At 44.7% G+C, this 27,530-nt stretch overlaps 1 protein-coding gene across 1 annotated transcript in view; it reads left to right on the top strand.

The window, feature by feature from the left end:
- The window catches only part of SLC10A7 (solute carrier family 10 member 7), a 303,023-nt gene extending 276,709 nt beyond the window's left edge, over positions 1 to 26,314 (top strand). Inside the window, exons 11-12 of the mRNA XM_052654844.1 lie at positions 22,480 to 22,625; positions 26,285 to 26,314. Coding sequence (XP_052510804.1) covers positions 22,480 to 22,625; positions 26,285 to 26,314 — 176 coding nt within the window. The remainder of the gene's footprint in view (positions 1 to 22,479; positions 22,626 to 26,284) is intronic.
- The last annotated feature ends 1,216 nt before the right edge of the window (positions 26,315 to 27,530 follow it).

The raw sequence follows: 27,530 nt of genomic DNA on the forward strand, positions 1-27,530 counted from the left end.
GGACGTGAGCTCGCAGGGGGACAAAAAGCTTGCACAGGTCGTGTGACCCCAGGTGGCAGAGCCAGATGTCAAGCCAGGTCGGACTCAGCCCCTGTGCCAAGCTGCAATGAGAGCTCCAGGAAGGTCCTGTGCTGTGAAGCTCAGCTCGAGGCTTATCCCTTGGTCACTGGTGTGAAAAGTCTAGGCTGGATGATCTCTGGGACGCCTCTGGTTCTAAGAGTCAGTAATTCGCTGTGATTTTGAAAGACTTAAGTGTAGCTTTAGAATCTTGAGTTATTCAGAGAAACACCATAAGATCAGCATTTCTTGAAAGGCGGCCCTTAAAAATATAGCAAATTGCTCCCTTAAGAAAAAAATGTAGATTACTGGGCCTTATTTGAGGGATTCGGAATTTTAAGAATAAGACCTCAGAGCCTGATTTTTCAAACATATTCTAAAAAGCAGAGTGTTTACACAAAAGTGTGAGAGCCACCATATCATGTACATCCATAATCACGTCCCAGCTTCTACAGAAGCTAACTCACCCACTCAGGTCCTCAGGTCTCAGGGATGGAGCAGCAACAAGAGAGGTCAGCGCGTACTTGCAGCAGCTTCACCGCAGCCAAGCCCGACTCACAGTTGCTGCTACAGCTCAACAGCAAGGAGACAGAAAACCCCACATATTGCACAGCGGCACCTCCCCCGGGTCCCGAATCTCTATCCCTCTGGGCCTCTTCATGTCCGTTGTTCCTGGTAGAAGCTTTTCATTCCACAGTTTCACATTTCTTTCAAAAGAAAAACCACCGAGTCATAGTTAGAAGGAGCTCTAAAGAGTTTTGTTTTACACATTAATAATCAGCTCCCATGCCTGAAGCCGCGTGCACCCTGTGCTTCTGAGAGGGAAACCTCCACGGGAATTCAGGGGCCCGTCCCTTCTGGGGGGGGCCTTTGCCGCATCCAGGAGGACCAACCACGGCCCGCCTTCCAGGGCTCCCCGTTCATCTCTGCACCCGCCGCCAGTTGCAGAGGGGATTGTCTATTATTATTATTAATACTTAGAAAGGTTGCCTCTAGCGGAACTAAAATGTGCATCACAGAACAACAGTTGTTTGCTGCGTTTGAAGTGGAGCCTCACACCCAGGAGAGCACCTTCTCTTGAAGTTTCTCTCTCCCCATCTCCACTTGCAAACAGAGATTGATGAATAACAATGATTGCTTCAGAATTGCCTCTCTCCCATTATTTATTTGGTCGTGTCTCTTCCCAGAAACCCCCTTAATTGAACCAGACACTATAAACCAGTTTGCGTGGATTTGATGACAGCCGGCTCCTTGCTTCTTTACAGTAAATAATAAAGGACTCCAAGGCTACAGAATGAGGTGACACCCACCACCTCCTTGTCCCCACCTGCAGCCCATGCAAAAAACGCCAGCCAGATAGTAGAGTCAGCTGCCCATTTGTTAAAGCCGTGGGGAATGCTGTAGGTTTTTGACAGATGACCCTGGAGGCAGGAGGAGATGTAAAATTGTACATAAAAGATTCCTGGGCCCCAGGAAGCCAGTTCATTTGGAAAGTCACCTGTCCTGAAGCTGAGCACGTTCATGGTTTTGCAGCAGTAAAGTCTCCCAGGTTTGATCTCCGTACTGGTACCCTGCTCTTCATGCTAGCGTTACTGTACTCTAGTACTGCTAGAACAAACTTTTTCAATAATAATAAAAACCAACTCCTCTGCAACTGACAGCAAGTGCAGGGATGTGCAGGAATAAATAATGCCAATGAAAAGAAGCTTTTAACATATCATTTGCTCAACACATGCATTCATTCAACAAGTGTTTGCTCATGCCTAGTTTGCACCAGGCACCATTCTGGGCCCTATTCTGTCCACAGCAGTGGACAAAATACGAAAACGTACTTCCCCTTATCCATCTTGCTTTCTAGCGGAGCTGAGCAAGCGAACACTCAGACATATGGTGCATCACATGATGGGAAGTGGGTGGAGAAATAAAACCAGAAAGGAGAATAAGAGCGCGAGATGGAGGCGGGGACATGTTAGGCTTAAAGGGGGCTTTGGGTCAAAGACCTGTAGGAGAAGGGGAGTAAGCCACATGAGGTATAGAGGGAGGAGGCTCCAGCCAGAGGGAACGATGAGGGTAAGGAGCTGAAGTCACAAGGGGCTCAGCAAGTGGGAGGCAGAGGACGATGAGGCTGGAGTTCGAGGAGTGGAAAGTGTGAGAAGGAAGGAGAGGATGCTGAAAGGGAGGATGGGTGATATGTGTGAGACCTCATCGACCTGTCGTGAAAACTGCCTTCTATACAGAAGGCAAAGGCAAAGATCCTTGAGAGGTTTGAGTGGCACGATGCAGCTCCCACTTTGGCTGCTGTGTTAAAGAAGGACTGGGCTTGGCCGGGGGACAGGGTGCACCAGCGAGAAACAGGAAAGCCAGTTAAGAGCCTTTCATCCAGAGGAAGGCTCAGGGTGGAGTGATTAAAGGTAATAGTGGAGGAGTGGTGAGAAGTTCTGGTGGTATTTTGAAGCCCAAACCACTGGGATCTGCTGACGAATTGGATGTGTATGTAAGAGAAGGGAATTAAAGATGATTTCGAGGGATTTGGCCTTGAGGGGACTAGAAAGGTGGAATTGCCATTTACTAGACTGGATGAACTTCCAGATATTCCAAGCTAATTTTCGAAAAGGCAGAGGAACCGGAGATCAAATTGCCAACATCTGCTGGATCATCAAAGAAGCAAGAGAGTTCCAGAAAGACATCTACTTCTGCTATATTGACTATGCCAAAGCTTTTGACTGTGCGAATCACAATAAACTGTGGAAAATTCTTCAAGAGATGGGAATACCAGACCACCTGACCTGCCTCTTGAGAAACCTATATGCAGGTCAGGAAGCAACAGTTAGAACTGAACATGGAACAACAGACTGGTTCCAAATAGGAAAAGGAGTACGTCAAGGCTGTATATTGTCACCCTGCTTATTTAACTTCTATGCAGAGTACATCATGAGAAATGCTGGACTGGAAGAAACACAAGCTGGAATCAAGATTGCCGGGAGAAATATCAAGAACCTCAGATAGGCAGATGACACCACCCTTATGGCAGAAAGTGAAGAGGAACTAAAAAGCCTCTTGAGGAAAGTGAAAAAGGAGAGTGAAAAAGTTGGCTTAAAGCTCAACATTCAGAAAACGAAGATCATGGCATCTGGTCCCATCACTTCATGGGAAATAGATGAGGAAACAGTGGAAACAGTGTCAGACTTTATTTTGGGGGGCTCCAAAATCACTGCAGATGGTGACTGCAGCCATGAAATTAAAAGACACTTACTCTTTCAAAGAAAAGTTATGACCAACCTAGATACTTAGGTCCATCTAGTCAAGGCTATGGTTTTTCCTGTGGTCATGTATGGATGTGAGAGTTGGACTGCAAAGAAAGCTGAGCGCCGAAGAATTGATGCTTTCGAACTGTGGTGTTAGAGAAGATTCTTGAGAGTCCCTTGGACTGCAAGGAGATCCAACCAGTCCATTCTGAGGGAGATCAGCTCTGGGATTTCTTTGGAAGGAATGAAGCTAAAGCTGAAACTCCAGTACTTTGGCCACCTCATGCGAAGAGTTGACTCACTGGAAAAGACTCTGATGCTGGGAGGGATTAGGGGCAGGAGGAGAAGGGGACGACAGAGGATGAAATGGTTGGATGGCATCACGGACTCCATGGATGTGAGTTTGAGTGAACTCCGGGAGTTAGTGATGGACAGGGAGGCCTGGCATGCTGCGATTCATGGGGTCACAAAGAGTCGGACATGACTGAGCGACTGAACTGAACTGAGGATGGATGAGATACAGATTTTACCCTCTGAAGAGGGATGTGGGGGCAGATCAAGAGTTCCATCTTGAATGTGCTAAGTTTGATATGTCTTTTCAACATCCAGAGGAGAGCCGGCTTTGTGAGCCTAGAATTCTGGTCCAGGCTGGAGTGTTCAGCTTACACTAAGCCATAAGGCTGAATGAGATCAGTACAGAAAGGGTAGACAGCGCAGAAAAGGGCTCTGAGCACTGGCCTCTGAGGCACTCCAGAGGTTAGGGAGGCTATGAAATTACTTGGAGAGTAAAATGATATGTAATTCAAAATCAGCCAGACATATAGACGTCCAAACCAGCTAGCCTCTATCTTCCTTGCATTTCGTAAGGTTGAGGTGACCATTAAATCAGAAAGTAGACATGAAGTCACATGATACCCCCTGCAGACCAGGCACTGTATCAGGCACATGAAAGGCCTTATATCTCATTGGATCTTCACAAAAGCCCTGCACAGTAGTTATTATTGATCCCACTGCCCAAGGTAGAAAATCAAGCCTCAGAGAGGTCAAGCAACTCACTTCAGTTTACACAGTGAAGAAAATCGCAAAGCCAACACACAGTCTGTCTCCAGAAACCCCTAGAATCCTCTTGCTCTCCCTTATTATCAGACCTGGCTTCTCAGCCTGACTCACACCAGAATCACCTGTTGGTTGCTCAGTCGTGTCCAACTCTTTGCAACACCATGGACTGTAGCCCGCTAGGCTCCTCTGTCTGTGGGATTCTCCAGGCGAGAACACTGGAGTGGGTTACCATTCTCTCCTCCATGAGACCTTCCTGACCCAGGGATCAAACCTGGGTCTCCTACTTTGTAGGCAGATTTTGAACCATCTGAGCCACCAGGGAAACACCTGGGATCATTGCAAAACTGCCTGGACCGTCCCCTGACCTATTTCCTCTGAATCTCTCAGGATAGACCCAGGTATCCCAGGTTTTGCAGCTACCCGGGTGATACTAATGAGCAGCTGGCACTGAAAACCACTGCCTTTGACCACTTCCCCTATTTGTGCACAGGTATGATCCACTGGGTTCCAGAAAGGATTACACATGTTCATTTCCTAATAAAACTGACCATTTGTTTATGCTGATCTGTGAAAACCACAATTCTTTGTGCTTTGATTAGATATCTAAGTTAAGCATTCAGTTTAAAGAAAACTGAGGGGATTAAAAAAACATTATTTCCAGAAATGGTTTCCAGGGTATTCTTCCTCAGCCTAAAAGTCTTGTGAATGAGGTCTTGGCTCCCCAGTCATTGAAACAGATAAAGGACAGAAGTAGGTTTAAGTTAGCAAAAAATTTTCTAGCCAAGTTTAACTACAGAAATGTGAGTCAGCCGGTAAATAACTCTGACTTCTCATCCCCAATCAGAACTGCCTTGTTCTTTTGTGTCAGAAGACGTCTCTTCTGAGGCTTATGTTTATCATAAACATGGTACCATCAAAAAGGAAATTACCACCAGTGGGTGATTAATAGCCATGTTGACGAAACAAAAAGTGTGGGTGCATTTGGGTCACTGTTTTCTCACCTTTACCACTTAACTATGATTTGGACGCCTTCTGGAAGTTCCTCTGTCCATTAAGAAGATGATCAGTGTGAGATCTTCAGTTCAGTTCAGTTCAGTCACTCAGTCGTGTCCGACTCTTTGCGACCCCATGAATCGCAGCATGTCAGGCCTTCCTGTCCATCACCAACTACCAGAGTTCACTCAGACTCACGTCCATTGAGTCAGTGATGCCATCCAGCCATCTCATCCTCAGTCGTCCCCTTCTCCTCCTGCCTCCAATCCCTCCCAGCATCAGAGTCTTTTCCAATGAGTCAACTCTTCGCATGAGGTGGCCAAAGTACTGGAGTTTCAGCTTTAGCTTCATTCCTTCCTAAGAAATCCCAGGGCTGATCTCCTTCAGAATGGACTGGTTGGATCTCCTTGCAGTCCAAGGGACTCTCAAGAATCTTCTCCAACACCACAGTTCAAAAGCATCAATTCTTCGGTGCTCAGCCTTCTTCACAGTTCAACTCTCACATCCATACATGACCACAGGAAAAACCATAGCCTTGACTAGATGGACCTTAGTCGGCAAAGTAATGTCTCTGCTTTTGAATATGCTATCTAGGTTGGTCCTAACTTTTCTCCCAAGGAGTAAGCGTCTTTTAATTTCATGGCTGCAGTCACCATCTGCAGTGATTTTGGAGCCCAAAAAAATAAAGTCTGACACTGTTTCCACTGTTTCCCCATCTATTTCCCATGAAGTGATAGGACCGGATGCCATGATCTTCATTTTCTGAATGTTGAGCTTTAAGCCAACTTTTTCACTCTCCTCTTTCACTTTCATCAAGAGGCGTTTTAGTTCCTCTTCACTTTCTGCCATAAGGGTGGTGTCATCTGCCTATCTGAGGTTTTTGATATTTCTCCCGGCAATCTTGATTCCAGCTTGTGTTTCTTCCAGCCCAGCGTTTCTCATGATGTACTCTGCATAGAAGTTAAATAAGCAGGGTGACAATATACAGCCTTGACGTACTCCTTTTCCTATTTGGAACCAGTCTGTTGTTCCATGTTCAGTTCTAACTGTTGCTTCCTGACCTGCATATAGGTGTCTCAAGAGGCAGGTCAGGTGGTCTGGTATTCCCATCTCTTCAAGAATTTTCCACAGTTTATTGTGATCCACACAGTCAAAGGCTTTGGCATAGTCAATAAAGCAGAAATAGATGTTTTTCTGGAACTCTCTTGCTTTTTCCATGATCCAGCAGATGTTGGCAATTTGATCTCTGGTTCCTCTGCCTTTTCTAAAACCAGCTTGAACATCTGGAAGTTCACAGTTCACGTATTGCTGAAGCCTGGCTTGGAGAATTTTGAGCATTACTTTACTAGCATGTGAGATGAGTGCAACTGTGCGGTAGTTTGAGCATTCTTTGGCATTGCCTTTCTTTGGGACTGGAATGAAAACTGACCACTTCCAGTCCTGTGGCCACTGCTGAGTTTTCCAAATTTGCTGGCATATTGAGTGCAGCACTTTCACAGCATCATCTTTCAGGATTTGAAATAGCTCAACTGGAATTCCATCACCTCCACTAGCTTTGTTCGTAGTGATGCTTTCTAAAGCCCACTTGACTTCACATTCCAGGATGTCTGGCTCTAGATGAGTGATCACACCATCATGATTATCTGGGTCGTGAAGATCTTTTTTGTAGAGTTCTTCTGTGTATTCTTGCCACCTCTTAATATCTTCTGCTTCTGTTAGGTCCAGACCATTTCTGTCCTTTATTGAGACCATCTTTGCATGAAATGTTCCCTTGGTATCTCTGATTTTCTTGAAGAGATCTCTAGTCTTTCCCATTCTGTTGTTTTCCTCTATTTCTTTGCATTGATCGCTGAAGAAGGCTTTCTTATCTCTTGCTATTCTCTGGAACTCTGCATTCAGATGCTTATATCTTTCCTTTTCTCCTTTGCTTTTCGCCTCTCTTCTTTTCACGGCTATTTGTAAGGCCTCCCCAGACAGCCATTTTGCTTTTTTGCATTTCTTTTCCATGGGGATGGTCTTGATCCCTGTCTCCTGCACAATGTCACGAACCTCTGTCCATAGTTCATCAGGCACTCTATCTATCAGATCTAGGCCCTTAAATCTATTTCTCACTTCCACTGTATAATCATAAGGGATTTAATTTAGGCCATGCCTGAATGGTCTAGCGGTTTTCCCTACTTTCTTCAATTTACGTCTGAATTTGGTAATAAGGAGTTCATGATCTGAGCCACAGTCAGCTCCTGGTCTTGCTTTTGTTGACTGTATAGAGTCTCCATCTTTGGCTGCAAATAATACAATCAATCTGATTTTGGTGTTGACCATCTGGTGATATCCATGTGTAGAGTCTTCTCTTGTGTTGTTGGAAGAGGGTGTTTGCTATGACCAGTGCATTTTCTTGGCAAAACTCTATCAGTCTTTGCCCTGCTTCATTCCGCATTCCAAGGCCAAATTTGCCTGTTACTCCAGGTGTTTCTTGACTTCCTACTTTTGCATTCCAGTCCCCTAGAATGAAAAGGACATCTTTTTCGGGTGTTAGTTCTAAAAGGTCTTGTAGGTCTTTGTAGAACCATTCAATTTCAGCTTCTTCAGCATTACTGGTTGGGGCATAGACTTGGATTACCATGATATTGAATGGTTTGCCTTGGAAACGAACAGAGATCATTCTGTCGTTTTTGAGACTGCATCCAAGTACTGCATTTCAGACTCTTTTGTTGACCATGATGGCTACTACATTTCTTCTGAGGGATTCCTGCCCGCAGTAGTAGATATAATGGTCATCTGAGTTAAATTCACCCATTCCAGTCCATTTAGTTCGCTGATTCCTAGAATGTCTTGCCATCTCTTGTTTGACCACTTCCAATTCGCCTTGATTCATGGACCTGACATTCCTGGTTCCTATGCAATATTGCTCTTTACAGCATCAGACCTTGCTTCTATCACGTCACATCCACACCTGGGTATTGTTTTTGCTTTGGCTCCATCCCTTCATTCTTTCTGGAGTTATTTCTCCACTGATCTCCAGTAGCATATTGGGCACCTACTGACCTGGGGAGTTCCTCTTTCAGTATCCTATATCATTTTGTCTTTTCATACTGTTCATGGTGTTCTCAAGGCAAGAATACTGAAGTGGTTTGCCATTCCCTTCTCCAGTGGACCACATTCTGTCAGTCCTCTCCACCATGACCCGCCCGTCTTGGGTTGCCCCGCGGGCATGGCTTAGTTTCCTTGAGTTAGACAAGGCTGTGGTCCTAGTGTGATTAGATTGACTAGTTTTCTGTGAGTATGTTTCAGTGTGTCTGCCCTCTGATGCCCTCTTGGAACACCTACCATCTTACTTGGGTTTCTCTTACCTTGGGCGTGGGGTATCTCTTCACGGCTGCTGCAGCAAAGCGGAGCCACTGCTCCTTACCTTGGATGAGGGGTATCTCCTCACCGCCGCCCTTCCTGACCTTCAACGTGGGATGGCTCCTCTAGGCCCTCCTGTGCCCGCACAGCCGCCGCTCCTTAGGGAAAACTAAATTTAGGGTGTGGAAGCTGTGGCAGAATGTGAAAGTGCCTGTCACATACATCAACCTCTCATTGCTGCTGCTGCTAAGTCACTTCAGTCCGACTCTGTGGGACCTCATAGACGGCAGCCCACCAGGCTCCCCCGTCCCTGGGATTCTCCAGGCAAGAACACTGGAGTGGGTTGCCATTTCCTTCTCCAATGCAGGAAAGTGAAAAGTGAAAGTGAAGTCACTCAGTCGTGTCTGACTTCACAACCCCATGGGCTGTAGCCCACCAGGCTCCTCCGTCCATGGGATTTTCCAGGCAAGAGTACTGGAGTGGGTTGCCATTGCCTTCTCCCAACCTCTCATTGGCTCACACTTAAAATGTTCCAAGTGTTTTTCTTCATTATATAAAAACATATCTTTTTAAAAAATCTGTGAAACTAGGCAAAGCTTCCCAGAGCCAATCAGATGGGGCCAGTTCTGTGTTGGTGACCATGTTACATCTCTGCTGATGACCGTATGTTATTTTTGTCATGTGAAATTCTCGTTGTATTTTTGAGGTTTCACATCCTGTGATATTGAACATTAGGCACATTCTTCTCTTTAGAAGACAAATGGCTCTTCCTTCACAGCCGAGAAAGGGAAAACAGTAAGTTCCCACTACTTCCTTCCCACCTGTCTCCATGAATATGGTGACCCCTCCCAGAAGCCATCGCTGGCATCTGAATGAAGCCTCCAAGGTTTCAGCTCTTTAATACACTCTTGAATTCCTGTCTGCTAATTGCTCCTACAATGCTGTCAGACAGGTGAGGGTGTGCCTAATCTTCCGAGGCTGAAACCTTCTATTGGCAGAGTTAAATGTTTCATTGTCAGCATCTGGTGAGCCAGCTCAGGCCATTCATTAAACATCTTTTCCAATCAGAACATACCAGTTTCAAAACAGAAATAACACCAGCTACTCATTTGGGTCTTTTCTTGCATCTTTATTTACATAAAACTTTCAGCCCAGGATTACAGGTAGGATTACAGCCCAGGTGATTGAAGGCTAAAATACAGTCTTTCATTTTCCGATTGGGCTGGAAAATGATCAGAAAATGGTCATCGACCAACTTTTATTCAAAGTGACTAAAGGCTGGTTCTCTAAGCTCCTCTGTCAAAGGGAATCTCTCTCTTCTTTGCAGACCTTTCTTGTGTAAATACTCTTTTCCTTGGGTTTTTCACCCTCCATTATTCTGTGTTAACATCATCGAACATCTCTTTCTCTCCGGTTCCTGGGTGTTCTTCCAGATCACCATTTTAGGCATGTAGGGTGGTGGAGGACACAGAACTGGGGACCTGTCCGCCTGTGTTCACATCCCAGCTATACCCTGTCGCTCGCTGTGCATAGCCTTGGGAAGATTTTTACTCATCTGCGGCCTCTGTTTTCTCATCTGAAAAGTGGAGATAATAACAGTAGCCTCACTCACATTATAGATATGAGGAGTGAATGAGCTGATGTTGGCACACGCAGAATATCGTCTGCCTGACCCAGAGTAAGCCCTGTGTATTGGGTTGGCCAAAATAGTCGCTTGGGGTTTTCCATACAATGTAACGGAAAAATCTGAACCAACTTTCTTGGCCAACCCAATAATGATTTTTCTGCAGTCTGTATTCCACCTGCCAACATACAGATAAAGGCCAAAAAGTCCGTGAACTCCAGGTACAGCTTCTGAAGTCCTCCCGGAGACGGGATGACTAAAATTACTGGAGAGATTGTTCTTCTCTCTTAGTAATGGCCTCAAGACTTTCCATTTGTAGCCTTGTATTTCGTCATTTTACTGCTCTTCTAGGCCTAACTCTCCCTTTTGGATAAAGGGAGGTATATTTTTATATATTATTATAGAATATATTTTATAGGGCTTCCCTGGTGGCTCAGCCAGTAAAGAATCCATCTTCAATGCAGGAGATCGGGTTCGATCCCTGAGTCAGGAAGATCCCCTGGGGAGGGGAATGGCAACCTACACAGTATTCTTCTTGCCTGGAGAATTCCATGGACAGAGGAGCCTGGTGGGCTACAGTCCGTTGGGTCACAAAGAGTCAGACACGACTGAGCAACTAACACTTAGATGGTATATGTTTTATAATATATAAAATGTTATTTGTTTGAATTCTGGTTTTGAAATGTGAAGGATAGATCTCTTGTACGCCATCTACAGGGAAGTAGGAAATTAAGTGAAACAAGTTCAAAAGACACAAAGGACGTTTTTCAGTGTATTTCCTCTCCTACTCCACAACTCAATACTCATTTCAAAGTTTGGGTTCCATGGTTAGTCCAGTTTCTCTCTATACCATATCAAATATATATTTCTCCTATGAAATATAACCTTCACCTGGAGGAATGTGTAAATGATTCTCTTTATAGTTCAGTAAAGCAACTAGGAAAGTTTAACAAAAACATTGACTTAAACTTCAGTTCAGTTTAGTCGCTCAGTCGTGTCTTGCAGATCCAAGGACTGCAGCACGCCAGGCCTCCCTGTCCATCACCAACTCCCGGAGTTTAGTCAAACTCATGTCCATTGAGTCGGTGATGCCATCCAACCATCTCATCCTCTGTCGTCCGTCCCCTTCTCCTCCTGCCTTCACTCTTTCCCAGCATCAGGGTCTTTTCAAATGAGTCAGTTCTTCACATCACATGGCCAAAGTATTGGCATTTCAGCTTCAACATCAGTCGTTCCAATGAACATATCAAATATATATTTCTCCTATGAAATACAACCTTCTCCTGGAGGAATGTGTAAATGATTCTCTTTATAGTTCAGTAAGGGAACTAGGAAAGTTTAACAAAAACATCGACTTACACTTAGCATAGCCAAATAACAGCTGACTTACATGAAAAGAAGTGGAACTCTGAGTCTTCCTAAGTGTCAAGGGGGGGGTAGTAGGAGAGCCCTGTAAAGACTGCAGATGGGATGTTTGGGTCTAGTTGGTTGAAGCACGTGGCCAAAACCCCCCATGTAGATTTCCACACGTCCCTTTCCGTCTTGTATGCCATCTACAGAGATAACCATAGGAGGCTTTTCAGGCCTCAGAGGTTGGAAATTAAAATTCCACTTGTACTTACCTGTGAAACTGGTATAAGATTGTCCTGTTTTTCTGTCAAAGGTCCAGCCAAGGGGGTTGTTAGCCATCCTCTAGGTGCTGCTGATGTCGCATTTGTGTTCAGTGATTTGGAAATGCCCTCATCTATGTGGATTCCCTGAACCCATCTCTGGGACGCTGAGAAAACTAGAGAGCTCTTATTTGCATATATTATTTAGTTGTATGTCATTTTAGATGTCGCCTTCTACATGAAGGACAAAAATCTTTTCTTCTGTGGTTCAGAAAGCAACAACAGAAGTTCTGATGGTGATGGGACTTCCCTGGTGATCCAGTGATTAAGACTGCACCTTCCAATGCAGGGGACGTGGGTTCCATCTCTGACCAGGGAGTTAAGATCCCACATGCCTCAGAGTCAAAGCACCATGACATAAACAATATAAGCCACCTTGTAACAAATTCAATAAAGACTTTAGCTATGGTCCACATTAAAAAAATATATATCTTAAGGAAGTCCTGATGGTTTTCAGTTACAGATAGAATGACAGGAAAAGAACAGGGAAGCACATAAAATGTAAATCATCAGACTTGCCTGGTGGTCCAGTGGCTAAGATTCCATGCTCCTAATGCAGGGAGCCCGAGTTTGATCCCCGATCAGGAACTAGATCCCACATGCCACAGCTAAAGATCCTGCATGCTTCAACAAAGATTGAAGATCCCAAGCGCCACAACTAAAACCCAGTATAGCCAAATAAATAAAAATGAGTAAATACTAAAATAAAATACTTTGGAGAACTTGAGCAAAAGACCAGTCATTTAGATGGGCGTGAATGAGAGCAAGTCACATAATTCCATGACATCCTGTCTGCCTTCCTAAGGGAATCTGTAGGAGGTGGACTTGCTAGCCTTTAGAATGTTCTGAATGGGTTTCAGGGGACATCCTAGGCAAGCCAGAAGTAGGAACATAATGTAATGCTGAGGGCTGTGCAGACTAAACCCCACCTGCTCCCACAGGCCATACCTGAGGATGACTCTTGACTAATCTGGTGAGCCTTTCTCTGATGGACGGCAGGCCAAGCCATACCCACCAACCTGGAAGTGGGTTGCCGTTCTTTCTACTCACTCTAAAAGAGAGACAAAAATTAGAATAACCCAGATGCTCACTGCATCCGTTTTGCCCATCAGCTTTTTTCCTAGATGGCAGTGCTGCACTTCCTCACTGCCCTGTGCCGTGATTCTGTGGTTGGGTGGTGTTTGCTCTGGCCCAGCACTCTCTGTCATCTCTCCTGGGTCAGTGAGCAAGAACATGAGCTCCTTGAAGGCAGGGGCTCCAGGTGGAGCTGGTTCAAGGCTTCTCTGTCCATGAGATTTTCTAGGCAAGAATTATTTACTGCACCTGGAATAGTGTCTGAAGACTTACTACTTACCAGACATTGTGTACTGTTTCATTTCTGTCTATTAAGGGGAAAAAAACCTACAAAGTAGGTACATTTTACAGACCTGAAAACTGAGGTTCAGTCACTTGCCCGATGAGAGTAACAAGGTGATAAGTGGTAGGCGTGGGATTCCACTCAGGGCCCTCTTGTATCTTGTATCAGCCTTCCTAACAACTACACTGTACTGCCTCCTGTAGGCTACTGGACATAATAAATTATAAACCTCTGTATGAAGCAATAGCTATGTTAACTGAAAATTAGCTTGCTTTAGGATAATCCTGAAAGTCTTTTCTAATCAAATTATTTTGGAATCATCATTTCATGTTCTATAAATGGCACATAATTGCCCCTTTGTTGGTTGCTCAGATGGTAAAGCATCTGCCTACAATGTGGGAGACCTGGGTTTGATCCCTGGGTCGGGAAGATCCCCTGGAGAAGGAAATGGCAACCCACTCCAGTACTCTTGCCTGGAAAATCCCATAGACAGAGGAGGCTACAGTCCATGGGGTTGCAAACAGTCGGACACAACTGAGCAACTTCACTTTCACTTTCACTTTAGTGGTTAGAATAAATCAGCATCAATGAGTTTGACTTTCTGTGAGCATTTGTCTCTGAAGAGAAAATGTGTGTGTGTGTGTGTGTGTGTGTATGTGTTGGAGAGGGGGACCCAGACTGGCATTTAGTGATGCTGGAAAAAGAATGGCCTTCTTGGATTACATTATGATGGGGAGACCATGTATCCCAGTGACTCTTAAAGACAAACATGGGCTTTTAAGCTGAGAGATTCACAAAGGAGGAAGAGATAGAATTCAAATAACAATGTGTAGGACATTTGAAGAGTAACATTATGGATGTTTCTAACTAAGAACAAAGTGAACAAAAGTGGGAAATCTCCATGACAACTAGAGAGCGAAGCAACTGGATTCCAGATTCGCCTGCAGCTCTCTTCAAAACTCCCTGGAAAGTCTGAGAAAGCATTTAAATGGAAAACAAGTCAAGTGAATTCAGGCGAATGAATCTCTGAAAGACAGGAAATGATCCAGGTGATTGGAGTATACTCTCTCTTAGGGAAGTGGGAAAGTAAGTGAAATAAATTCAAAAGACACAAAGGACATTTTTCAATATATTTCCTCTCCTACTCCATAACTCAATGCTCATTTCAAAGTTTGGGTTCTGTGGTTAGTTCAGTTTCTCTTCTTCCTACCATATCGAATATATATTTCTCCTGTGAAATACAACCTCCTCCTGGAGGAATGTGTAAATGATTCTCTTTATAGTTCAGTAAAGCAACTAGTATTTGTTCTTGTTCAGGCTTTTTCAATGGGAAACATTGCTTCATCCTGTTCTTAAATGATCAATCATTCACGTATTGAGTGGGGGCTCAGCAGTAAAGAATCTGCCTGCAGTACAGGAGAGGCAGGAGATGCTGGTTCAATCCCTGGGTCGGGAACATCTCCTAGAGAAGGAAATGGCCCCACAATCCAGTGTTCTTGCCTAGAAAATCCCATGGACAGAGGAGCCTTGCAGTATACTGTCCATAGGGTTGCAAAGAGCTGGACACGACTGAGCACACCCGCGTGCACCTGTGCTTAAATACTGCAGGACATCGGACTTTGCCGATGTCCAGAGGGAAACAAAACTTGTGCAAAAGAAAATCATGGCATCATAAGCAAATGCTAAATTTATGGGATGCAATTGTTGCAAGAAAAGGGACCCCTTCCAGGGCCCAAGAGTGGCCTCTTGTCTAACACTCAGAAATGAGTTGTCCAGTGAGACACGCATGCTGACAAAGCCAAGACTTTATTGGGTAGGGGCGCCCAGGCAGAGAGCAGGAGGGCAAGGGAACCCAGGGCGACCGCTCTGCCACATGGCTCAGAGTCTCGGGTTTTATGGTGATGCAGTTAGTTTCCGGGTTGTCTGTAGCCAATCATTCTGACTCGGGGTCCTTCCTGGTGGTGCACGTATCATTTAGCCAAGATGGATTGCAGTGAGGAGGATTCTGGGAGATTGTTAGAACATATGGACTGGAGTCTCTTCTCTCCTTTTGACCTTTCCTGAATTCTTCTGGTAGGTGGTAGCTTGTTAGTTCCAAGTTCCTTACCAGGAACTCCTGTTGTAAAATAACTCATGTAAGTGGTTACTGTCTTGCCTGGCCAGGATGGGTGGTGTCAGTCAGTGGGTCCTCTAACACAATTAGGAAGAGAGGCTTCAAGAAATCAGTAGGAAGCTCACCTTCATGGGGAACCCATAGAATTTAGTCACCCAGAAAGAAAGGACAAGATCTAGGCAGGGGCTCAGCATTCACAAAGACACGTGCTAGGCCTGAGCCAGTGACAGCAATTGGCAACTGGGAGTTAATGTAGAGAACATACATGCGGACACAGCGGGGAAGGAGGGTGGGACGAAATAGAGAGGAGCCTTGACATATGTGCACTACTGTGTGTAAAATAGCTGGCTAGTGGGAAGCTGCTGTGCAACACAGGGAGCTCAGCTCAGTGCCCAGTGATGACCCAGAGGGCTGGGATGAGGGGGTAGGAGAGAGGTCCAAGAGGGAGGGGATCTGTGTACACACAGAGCTGATTCACTTTGTGGTACAGCAGAAACCAACATGATATTGGAAAGCAATTATACTCCAATAAAAAAAAATAAGGTTAAGAATAAAAAGTAATCCATTGTCTAATTCTGCCTCTACCACCTAACCAATGTATGATGTTAGGCAGGTCATTCTAACTCTCAGTTGCCTTGCGTTTCATCAGGGAAATCGCCACTTGCTTCTTAGGGCTGTTGTAAGGATTAAATGAGATAATGCAAACAAAGCCCTTACAAAATGGCAGTGTCGTAATCCTCCTCTATTGGTGTTGAAAGGATAGAGGATTTGATGAATGGGTACTGGAAAGGCACTGTCATTCTTGAGCAGGGTCTTGGCTTTAATTAATGTGGGTCTTGGGAAGATTAATCTGGCTGTGGTTTGTAGGATTGATGAAGGGAAGAGTCTGAAGACAGGGGGTTCTGTCAGGAGGCCGAGAGTCATTTGGCTTGATTTTATGAGGAACTGAATTAGGAAGGTGGCCGTGAAGACTGAGGGAGGACAGCGCTAGATGGAGAAAAGACTGTCCAGAACTCGGTGACTTGATCTACAAGTCAAAAGACAGCTGGAGCTAGTCAAAGATGAGCCCCAAACTCTGAGCTGTAGAAACCAGGTAAGCGTGTGCCAGCCCTGCACTCAGAAGGGAAGCCAAGGTCATCGGGGCAAAAGCTACAGAAAGCAGGTCCCAAGAAGGCAGGCCTCTGGTCTGTGTTATTTCTCTTTATGTCCTCAGCACTAGGAACAGTACCGCACATATAGCGGAAGCCCAGAGAGTATTTCTTGAATGAATGATGGAGGGATGGAGTGAAAGAATGAGTAGATGGTGAGAGGGCATGCAACTACAAGCAGACTCTGAACAACTACGTAAAGTAGATGGTTTTTGTCTTTTCTTTATTTGGCCATGCCAGTTTTCAGTTGCATGCGAACTGTTAGTTGCAACATACGGAATCTAGCTCCCCCACCAGGGATAGAACCCAGGCCCCCTGCAGTGGAGCGAGGGGTATTAGCCACTGGGCCATCAGGGAAGTCCCAGTAAATGGTTTTTATATTTTGAGTCATAGAGCAGCCTTCTATATAAAGGTCCATATTTAATCTAGGGGGAAAAAAAAGTATTTCTCAGGAAAAATTTAAAGACCATCCATCCAGTAGAAAGAGGTAACTGTTAAAACTTAGAACACTGATACAAAGGGAATGTTCTAATTCAGAGAACATAAAATAAACATGTTCCAAATAGGGGAAAGAAAACCCCACTTGTTCTGGTATGTATTGTTTTATCCTTCCCATCCTGGGTATAGGATAAAAGAAACCCCTTACTTGCTTGTTAGAAGAAGAAAGCTCGCACTTGAAGTTCTTACTTGGCAGATGTCAGTTGAAAGCTCTGCTTATGGAATATGCCGCAGTGTCAAAGTCTGTTGGATAATTTTAGACGAATGTGTCATGTGTGACATGGAAATATGGCACGCTGTACATTAGTGATTTCCCAAGTGTTTGGAGCAGGTAGTAATGTGCGGAGAAAGTGCTCTTTATCTCTCCACACAGTGTAGTTGTAGAGCAGTGGGGAAATGCTTTTGGTGGAAATTACTTTAGTCAGAAAAAGAATCCATTTACAATATGCGCCTTCTAACATCTTTCAGACAATGCATTGTATTAAAGAGGCATTTTTTGATTAATGTTTTATAAACATTTTTCAGCATGACAGCTTAAAGTCCCTGTAAAATTGTAAATGCACGCATGGTGTTCACTTCCATAAAGTCAAACGCCATCTCATATAGTCTAGTCGGATCCTGTCAACCACAGTGACACAGAATCAGTACCTGGGAGCATTAAAATTAATTTGCTTCATTTATATTACTGCACTGATCGCAAGATGAAAAGAGTCCTATATTTAAGTTTTACTTGAAAAAGAAAACTCTTTCGAGTAAGTTTGTTTGGTTTTTTTGAAATTATTGCCCCTTTTTTTCTCCCTAGTTAATGAATGGAGTGAAAATGGAGTGATAGTCTACACAGTAACTTTATGACGGGGTCTGGATTAGCACAATTCCAATCCTTCAGCACTCTCCTTCTGAGCTCTAAGGTGCTCAGAGATGAAGGCGAAACAGTCGCTGACCCTAAAAAGCCCACAGCTTAGTAAGGGTCACATACACACACACACACACACACACACACACACACACACACGAAGCAAGCAGTAATAATAAATCAGCAAATGCTAGGCTGGAATGCACCTCAGCTGGGTAAGCCTAGAGCAGAAAGGAGGCTTGAGGCAATAAGGATGACTTCCCTGAGGAGGCAAGTTTGGGAACTGAGGGCTTAAAGATTGGGCAGGTCAAGAAGTGGGTGACAAGAATTCTGGGCAAAAAAAGAGCTCATTGGCAAAGATCAAGAGGCGAGCCTCTTGAGCCTGGGGTGGAGGGCAGGGGCAGAGCTAGGAGGAGAGGGTACCGCGCTCCCGGTGGCTGGAGCACAGGGGGAGTCGAGGGGCCGGGTGGTGAGCCACAGAGGGGTTTGTACTCAGTCTGGCTCCTGACGAGAAAATACCCTGCACAAGACAAGCCTGAAGGCAGAGAGCCCGGTTTGGGGAGTGTGTGTGGGGCACAGGTGAGGCCCACCGTGCCCTGAAGGAAGGTTAGGGGGAGGAGGTATGCGTGGTCACCCAGGGGCTGCTGAGCCTCCTTAGTGAAGCTTTGTCACGTGCTGTAGTTAATGTTCAGCGAGTGCTTGTTGAATGAATGAATGAGTGATGGGGTGAACTATTAAAAGGGTGGGTGAAGAGGATGAAAGGGCGGTGCATTACATGGGCTTCTGGGAAATGAGATCTAGCCCATGTTCTCTGGTTTGACTTGAAGATCAAGTTTTGCCGAATTCGTGGCCAGGTGACAGAAATCGCAGGGTGGGAAGTGCAGTGGCCGGTGCTGGGAAGCTCTCTGTTGCACTTCCAGTGTTCATCCTGACAGTGCTGGAACCCAGCCAGGAGGCCCGAGAACAGAGGTCATAAATTAGCTCACTGCTTCCAAGTGACTGTGGCCACTGCCTGGACCACTCGGGCGTGGAGAAGCTAATTCTCCTCCCCTTACTTGCTCCTCCCAGCTTCTCTTTCTACTCTGACTCTTGAGAAAATGAAAAGGCACTGAGCAGAAGCTACTGACTTGGGGCCAGAAGGGCAGACAGGGAGAAACTGAAGGAAGCATGGGAAAGACACACAGACACAGAGGAGATGGCAAAGACACTAATGATTGAAAAGGAAAGTGACTCCAGATGATTGAGAAGTAAGGGAGCATTCCAGACCGAGGGGACAGAAAGGTTCCCAAAACAAAGAGCTTGACTCTGGAGCCTCGGTCCTTTAATGCAGGGACTAGCCTGTCGGGAATCCACCGTGAGAGGGTGACAAGACACAGCAGAGGCACCTGACCCTCTTCTTCGGAAGCCAGGTTTTCCTCTCTGATTTTATTTTCAATCATATTTTTAACAGTCACCAGGAAGAGTGGCGATAAGAAATCTGATTAACAATGAACAAGAATGAGAGACTTCACTGGTGGCCCAGTGGCTGAGACTCCACGCTTCCAATGCAGGGGGGCTAAGTTTGATCCCTGGTTAGGGAACTAGATCTCACATGCCTCATCTAAAGATCCTGCAAGCTGCAATGACGATTGTAGATCCCATGTGTCACAAGTGAGACCTGGCACACCCAAACAAACAGTTAACCAGAAGGAACTGCAGGCTCACAGAGTGGTGAAGGGAATTCCCTGCTTTGTTTGACAAACGGCTACAGCAGCTGCCAGTCATGGTAGAACCCTCTCTGGAGGTAGATGGCTGGGGTGCCAGGCAGAGTGAGAGAGCATCTGTGTCTCCAGGGTGAGTCGGGCAAACGCACCAGCCCATCCACCCAGGGACAATTAAACAGCTGGAAAACTGGAAAGTGGAGAGGGGACAATGAATAGCCGGAGCTGGGGGAATAAAGGAAGAAGCTGGAGATCTCAGAACCTATCAGTAGAAGTCTGGAGAGGAAATGAAGGTCAGCCTTCCTAGGATGGGGCATAAGGGGCTATCCACTGGGGCTAACCCCCAGGCACCTGCCCCTTCTCCAGACTTCCTGTGGTGCCCTCTCTGGGCAGAACAATGAAGGGAGCCATGACGTGATGAGGAGGAGTGATGTTTGCAGAATCCCAACCCCGTCAGCAAATATGTACGGAGGAGTCTGTTGGAAGATTAAATGAAAGAGCTGAAGAACCAGCCCGGGCCAGAAGAGAACTTCACACGCATTGGTACTAGGGACTACAGGAGGTAGAAGGTCAGGTGTACTCTGGAAGCTTCTGGAAGTCAACTTCCATCTGGAGTTCCCTTGCAGCTATGAGACTAGGCCTCACAGTTACTGAGCTCCTGGTTGATGTGAAATCACAAGAACACCCCTGTGAGAAGCAGGGGAGTCCAAGGTCTGCTGCCCTGGAGCACTCCTGGGAGGAACCCGAGGGGAGAGAGTCCCAAAAAGACTCTGGATCGGAGAGCTCTTTGCAGCCCAGGTCCTGTTCTGCTTCATGGAGCCACCATCCCCAGGACGTCTTGAAGACCTCAGAGGCCTTGACCCCAGCCTGACACAGAGAACTGGAAACCCAGGGGACCTGGATTGCAGTAAAGACCCCACCTCTTGGGAAAGTTATCCAGCCTCTCGGCATTTCATTCATACGGGAGAGCCCTTGACAGCACCTGGCATCTAGTTAAGCGCCCACCGCACACAGAAACATTGTTGTCATCATTACTGTTATCTTTTCATTGCACTCCAGTGAGCTGCTGAGGTCCTTTCCATTATGATACCTTGTGTGTCTTGCTTACTGGAGAGGGAGCTCTGCGACTGTAGCTGTGAACCTGCTTTGGCTTACTGAAGAAGGTCACAGAGCCTGCCTGAGTGTAGCCAAGAAAGTGGAACTCAGGTGATTTAGCCCAGCAGCCATGGGCCTTGAATTTTGAGTAAGAAATCCCTGCTCTGATCACTTTTAGGAACAAATACTTCCATATTTATATCATTTGCTCCCTTTATGCCCTGCTGTTACTCCACCCTACCCTCCAACTCGTTCACATCATCCTTTTGGGCCAGATAACCTCGCCTGAGAATTTCCCTGGTGGTTCAGTGGTTAAGAATCCACCTTCTAATGCCAGGGACGCAAGTTCGATCCCTGGCCAGGGAACTAAGATCCTACATGCCTCAGCACCACAACGAAGATCCAGAGCAGCCAAAAAAAAAGTAATAGCCTTTTCCAAAAATAGGAAGAATATATGTTTAGATCTTCTTCGTTTCTCATTGTAATAACTTTCTGGAACCGTAAGATTGGATGTTGCAAATTCAAATCCAATAAATGAATTAAGCATATTACATTCAAAAACAAAGCTCCTTTGTTCTTTATATTAGTGAGAAGACAGAAACTGTGCAAGATTAAACATTTGGAGCTTCGGGAGAGACATTGTTTGGGAAGAGTTAAGTGTTTGCAGTTGATGGCAATGATATGCGAGGCTATGAAAAAGAAAGCAGCCATGAAATACATTTTTGCATAAAGGTTTGAAATTTATTAGAAGGTAAAAATAATTGAAAAAGCAGAGCTTTCCTCACCGGGTTATAATAAAATGTTATTTATGGGCCATCATTGCATGTGTTTAGGAGCTTGGTTCCTTTTCAGTGGCTGTTCTCAAAGAAATGAAAAGAAAGCTAAGCTCTTAAAGCTGTTCAGATGACAAAACTGATGTGCAAAACTGATGACAGAACAATCTTCTGATGACTGGGTCACATTAAAGCAATTGGTGGTAACAGTCAAATCACCGGAGTCTGAATTCTGTTATAGAAGCTTAATAGGTACACATGCTAGGTGGGTACTTACAAACTCTGCGTGCTTTGCCATGGGTACAATAGAGCCGCAGACTCATTTAGTAGTACTATTCATTTACCTAAGTACCAGTAAGACCTTCACTGTGGGGTTTAATCACTCAGCACAGATTTTAGAATGTTCATCTGCCATACATAATACTGCTTAAAGCGCTTTGAGCTTCTTGGCCGAAAGAGTGGGCAAAGCCTTTATGACTGTCTCTTTGGCTAAAGTACCCTCCTCTTTATCTTATCAAATCCTTTCAGCCCCTAAGTGAACTTAGGTGCTTTGAAATGGTGTCTAGCAGGCCTCCATAAAGACCAGTGGAGTGTTTTACTGGTAAGCAAATGACCCATTTTTAACCTCTACCAGTATGCCTCAGTCTTCTAAAGCAACTCTCTTCCACACTGTCTTCCCTCCTCTCCTTGTTAGACAGGCAGTGAGAATTACCGGTGCCCTTGAACTGACCCCCTTTTCAGTTTTAATCTCTTCTAAAGCTTCGAGCTTTACATAGTAAAAGGAAGATGGAAAGGTTTGGTGATTCATTCGAGAGGTTCCCTGTTTGGTTCCGTGAATATCCACAGGGGGAGGATGGTGCGTGCCCATGTCCAGCTTTAACGGCCTGTGTCTTTAGTTTGATGACAGACTGAATTTGCCTCTGGGTTTTCCGTCCTCTTTGTTCATCAGGAATCCCAATGCTGAAGATCGTGTTCGCAGGCCACGAGTACCTCTCTTTAATATCCGTCCCCTTGCTCATCTACCACCCGGTGCAGATCCTCCTGGGAAGCGTGCTCGTGCCAACAATAAAGTCCTGGATGGTGTCAAGGCAGAAGGTGAGACTCTAGAAGGATCTTCTTTGGATCCAAGTCACATTGAAATGCTATTTCTGAATCTTAGCCATTTATACATGTTAGCATTTGCACATATAACCTTGTTCTCAAGTACACATTTTCTTAACTAAATTCAATAATAATGATGCATTAATCCATTTCAATTTGAACAAGCGAGCTGAGGACCAATTGTTCTACATTGTTATAAAAGCACGATGATACTTAAAATGCAGTTTTTAAAAGCCGTTTTTAATTTGCTCATGTTGAAGGGCATATTACAGTGGAGTAAATGTTCAGTAAACATACTCAAAATATACGTGCCCCACCGCTCAGATGCCCACCATCTTTGCCTCTTCATCCTGCCTCTTCATTCGCATGTGTCCTGATTTCACATTTTTCTAAACATAATAGCACTTGGGTTTATCTAGAATGTCTCTTTCTCTTTAATTTTCCAGACACTTCACAACTTCTTTATATTGCCAAACTATGTGTTTGGGAATTAAATAAGAGTTCAGTAGCAAACGAGGCCACACAGTGATATCAATTTCACCACACTCGGCTCAGAAGCCTTCTTACTTATTTGATATTTGTGGATTTATAAAATTATGTGTGCTAAGTCACTTCACTCATGCCCAATTCTTTATGACCCTGTAGACTGTAGCCCTCCAGGCTCCTCTGTCCATGGGATTCTCCAGGCAATAATACAGGAGTGGGTTGTCATATTCTCCTCCAGGGGATCTTCCCAACCCAGGGACTGAACCCACATCTCTTACATCTCCTGTGTTGGGAGACAAGGGTTCTTTACCTCTAGCACCACCCAGGAAGCCCAAAATTATATATAAAATTAAAACCCAAAATAAAACAAAGTGAGTGACTCATACGAAATGAAGACGCAGTACCTACTGCAGAAGCACCCACGGAGCTGACTCCTTCCCAGCGGCTGACTTTGCAAGACTACTTTCAGCCCACTTACAAGGCGGCAGCTGTCACAGGAGATGAGGAGGAGGAGGAGACAGCCAGTGACAGAGCCCCATGTCATGTCCTTCAGTTCAGTTCACTCACTCAGCCATGTCCAACTCTTTGCGACCCCATGAACTGCAGCACGCCAGACTTCCCTGTCCATCACCAACTCCCAGAGCCTGCTCACACTCATGTCCTTCAAGTCAGTGATGCCATCCAACCATCTTATCCTCTGTCACCCCCTTCTCCTCCTACCTTCAATCTTTCCCAGCACCAGAGTCTTTTCCAATGAGTCAGTTATTCTCATCAGGTGGCCAAAGTATTGGAGTTTCAGCATCAGTCCTTCCAATGAATATTCAGGACTGATTTTCCTTTAGGATTGATTGGTTGGCTCTCCTTGCAGTCCAAGGGACTCTCGAGTCTTCTCCAACACCACAGTTCAAAAGCATCAATTCTCCGGCACTCAGCTTTCTTTATAGTCCAACTCTCACATCCATACATGACTACTGGAAAAACCATAGCTTTGATTAGACAGACCTTTGTCGGCAAAGTAATGTGTTTGCTTTTTAATATACTGTCTAGTTTGGTCATAGCTTTTCTTTTTCAAGGAGCAAGCGTCCTTTAATTTCATGGCTGCAGTCACCATCTGCAGTGATTTTGAAGCCCAAGAAAATAAAGTCTCTCAGTTTCATGTCCTAAGTGTCCTGAAAACAGAATAGCCCCACCACCACCTGTTAAGCTGCATGTGTGCTCAGCACGTCCAGCCTTCACCAGATTCAGAGTGTGGACCCTCAAGCCTGGCTGCCCGTTCTGCCACCTTGCCCACGTGACCCTGCCCATGTTCCTTCACTTCTCTGAACCTGTCTCTGCCACTCTGAGACTCATGATAACATCTGCCCTTTGCCGTTATGGAGGATTACGTGGCAGGTGTTTGACAAAAGCCAGCTGATACAATCACTGTCATCATCACTGAAGTCTGGGCTTCTCTACAACTGTTTGTAGCAATCTCTGCTGTCCCCACAGAACACATGGGAACTAGGCCCAGAGAGCTGAGCAACTTGCCCAGAGTCATACGGGTAGTGTAGTCAGTGCGAGAGTTAGGACTTGAACCTTGGTCTATTTGTCCACCCTGATCTTTCCCCTACACCACGATGATGCTCCGAACAGAAACACAAGATTGTTTTATTTAATTTATTGCAGTTCATTTACAGTGCTGTGTTAGTTTCAAGTGTATAGCAACACGATTCGATTACATATAAGAATAAGAATATGTAGCCTTTTTCAGATTCTTTGCCATTATAGGTTCAGTTCAGTTCAGTTCAGTCGCTCAGTCATGTCCGACTCTTTGCGACCCCATGAACTGCAGCATGCCAGGCCTCCCTGTGGTTATTATAAGATATTGACTATAGTTTCCTGTGCTATACAGTAGGTTCTTGTTGTTTATCCATTTTATATCTAGTAGCGTGTATGTATAAATCCCAAGCTGTCATAATTGCTCTCCCCTACTACAAGACTGCTTTTAGAAGGTGAGCCCTAGGTCCCCAGAATTCTGAGAGAGTAGCGCTCCAGCACCTTCACTCGCCTTGTTACTGAACAAAACATGAGCAAACAGCATTCTGTGCTGGGGCCCACGCCAGGCTGGTCGCTTCCCACTCAGAGTTGCTGCTGCTACTGCTGCTGCTACTGCTGCTGCTAAGTCGCTTCAGTCATGTCCGACTCTGTGCAACCCCATAGACGGCAGCCCACCAGGCTCCCCCGTCCCTGGGATTCTCCAGGCAAGAACACTGGAGTGGGTTGCCATTTCCTTCTCCAATGCATGAAAGTAAAAAGTGAAAGTGAAGTCGCTCAGTCATGCCCGACTCTTAGCGACCCCATGGACTGCAGCCCACCAGGCTCCTCCATCCATGGGATTCTCCAGGCAAGAGTACTGGAGTGGGGTGCCATTGCCTTCTTCACAGAGTTGCTAGAGGAGTGGTTTAATAACCATTGTTTCTTTTACTCTTTTTCCCCTTTGAAAACTTCCACTTGTATTCATGCTCATGGCTAACAATGTGTATGTACACAATAGACTAGAATTTATAGATATCAATTTTGACAAAGAATGAAGAAAATTATTTGAAATTCCCAATATTCCATCAATAATATGCAATCCTAGTAAACTGGAAATTAATCAGAATGAAGTTGTTCTTCTAAATGTTTAAAAGCTCTGGGATTTATCCTACAGAGTAACAGAAGCATGTCCAAAAGGGAAACTAACCTGGACAACACCACTCATTTTTCCATTTGTACAGAAATTACTCCAAACCAGGGGGCCACTGGCTAATGTGGAGTCATCCAGAAGGCTTGAAAATTATTTAGCCATCCCATCCGGCCACAAAATAAATAGAAAGTGTCCATCGTAAGGGTATCCACGAGTGTCTCCTCCACTTTGCTGATAATACTAAGACCCACGGGGACCTTCTAGCACACAGCAGACGAGATGAGTAGCCACGCCAGGCAAGGGGACATGCCAGAGTCTGTGGCCAGTGAGGTGGGCAGGTAAATTTGTTTGGATCCAGGAGTTTGGATCATGGGTTGTATAATGCTGTCTAGGCAGGCCTCTTCTTCTTCCTTGTAGCATAAATTATCTAGTGTTAATTGATGATCTCACATTGTTCGTGGATACAGTCCAACTCTAAACGGCATGTTTTCCTTTCTTGCAGGGAGTGAAATTGATGAGGCCAACCGTATAACAAAGGAGGCAGTCGTTCCGCAGCCATGTATATATGTACAGGATTGTACTTACAGTTCTGAAGACTTGTATTTGTGAACGTTGCTTCGATGCATATTTTATTTTTTTACACACACAAAAATATGATATAACTGTTTAAAGTGCCTTAAAATGTATTTGACGAGAGCATTATTTCCAAAACCTTCTTTGTTGGTTACTGCCAGGGGTGGTACAGTATTTTGGAGTTGTTTAATTTTCTTTTTTCCTAACGCAGAAAACAGCCGTTGAAGGTGACAAAAAATAAGCACGTTTTCCTCGTACCATCTTCCGTGCACTTCAGCTCTCTCCTGGTTACTGTACTGTTTGAAATGAGGTCACATCATCAGGAAAATGCCCTTCCCATGACTGAATATTTCCAAAATCTTATTTGATTTACCACATGATTCTTTCTTTTTCTGCAACTGTGACATGCCTCTTCCTTATCAACTCAGCAGGGGTCATAGATTGAATAGCTGCTGAAAAGCATATAAGTCATCTGCATTTCTTGATATCATTTTTTAAGACATTCCTTCAAATAGTTTCCACACAGAAATTCCTCAGTTCCATTATAAGAGACTGTGGTGTTCTGTGTCTTAAATTTATTATAAGCTGCTTCAAAGAAAGGGCCTGATGTTTGAGTTATGAGTCAAAGTACATGAGGTTTTGAGATTAAACTATAGGATTTGGGTTTCAGGATTTTTTTCAAATTCTATTTCAAATGTTTTCCCTTTTTCTTCCATCATTTCTTTCTTACCTGTTTTCCAGCACACTTGGAAACTCCCAACATCCAAATGTGAGACACCGAAATGTTACAATTAGTTTGAGTGGCAACAATTAATGATGGATTATTCCACATTCCACAACTGAGACCAAAATTGTCTTCCTGTTACATTGATGTGCTGAGCACAAATTTCCCCTTTTAGCCAGAAGCAGCCTGTTACATCTTGGAATCAAGTACACTTAAGGCATTTGAAATGTTATTAATGAGAATTTTCCTTGGCAGATTTGACAAATGTTTGCAACATTTTTTTAAAAAAATTAAATCACATTGCTGTTATGAATAAATGAAAATATCAAGGTCACAGAGCCAAACAAATGTTACATATACACATTCTGTCTAGCTATGTGGAAAGAAAAACAGACACAGAAAAGGCAAAACCATTCATTAACCAAAACAGCAAGTACAGTTAGTTCCCAGA

Source organism: Budorcas taxicolor, chromosome 17 (genome assembly GCF_023091745.1).
Source record: "Budorcas taxicolor isolate Tak-1 chromosome 17, Takin1.1, whole genome shotgun sequence".
Lineage (NCBI taxonomy): Eukaryota > Metazoa > Chordata > Mammalia > Artiodactyla > Bovidae > Budorcas > Budorcas taxicolor.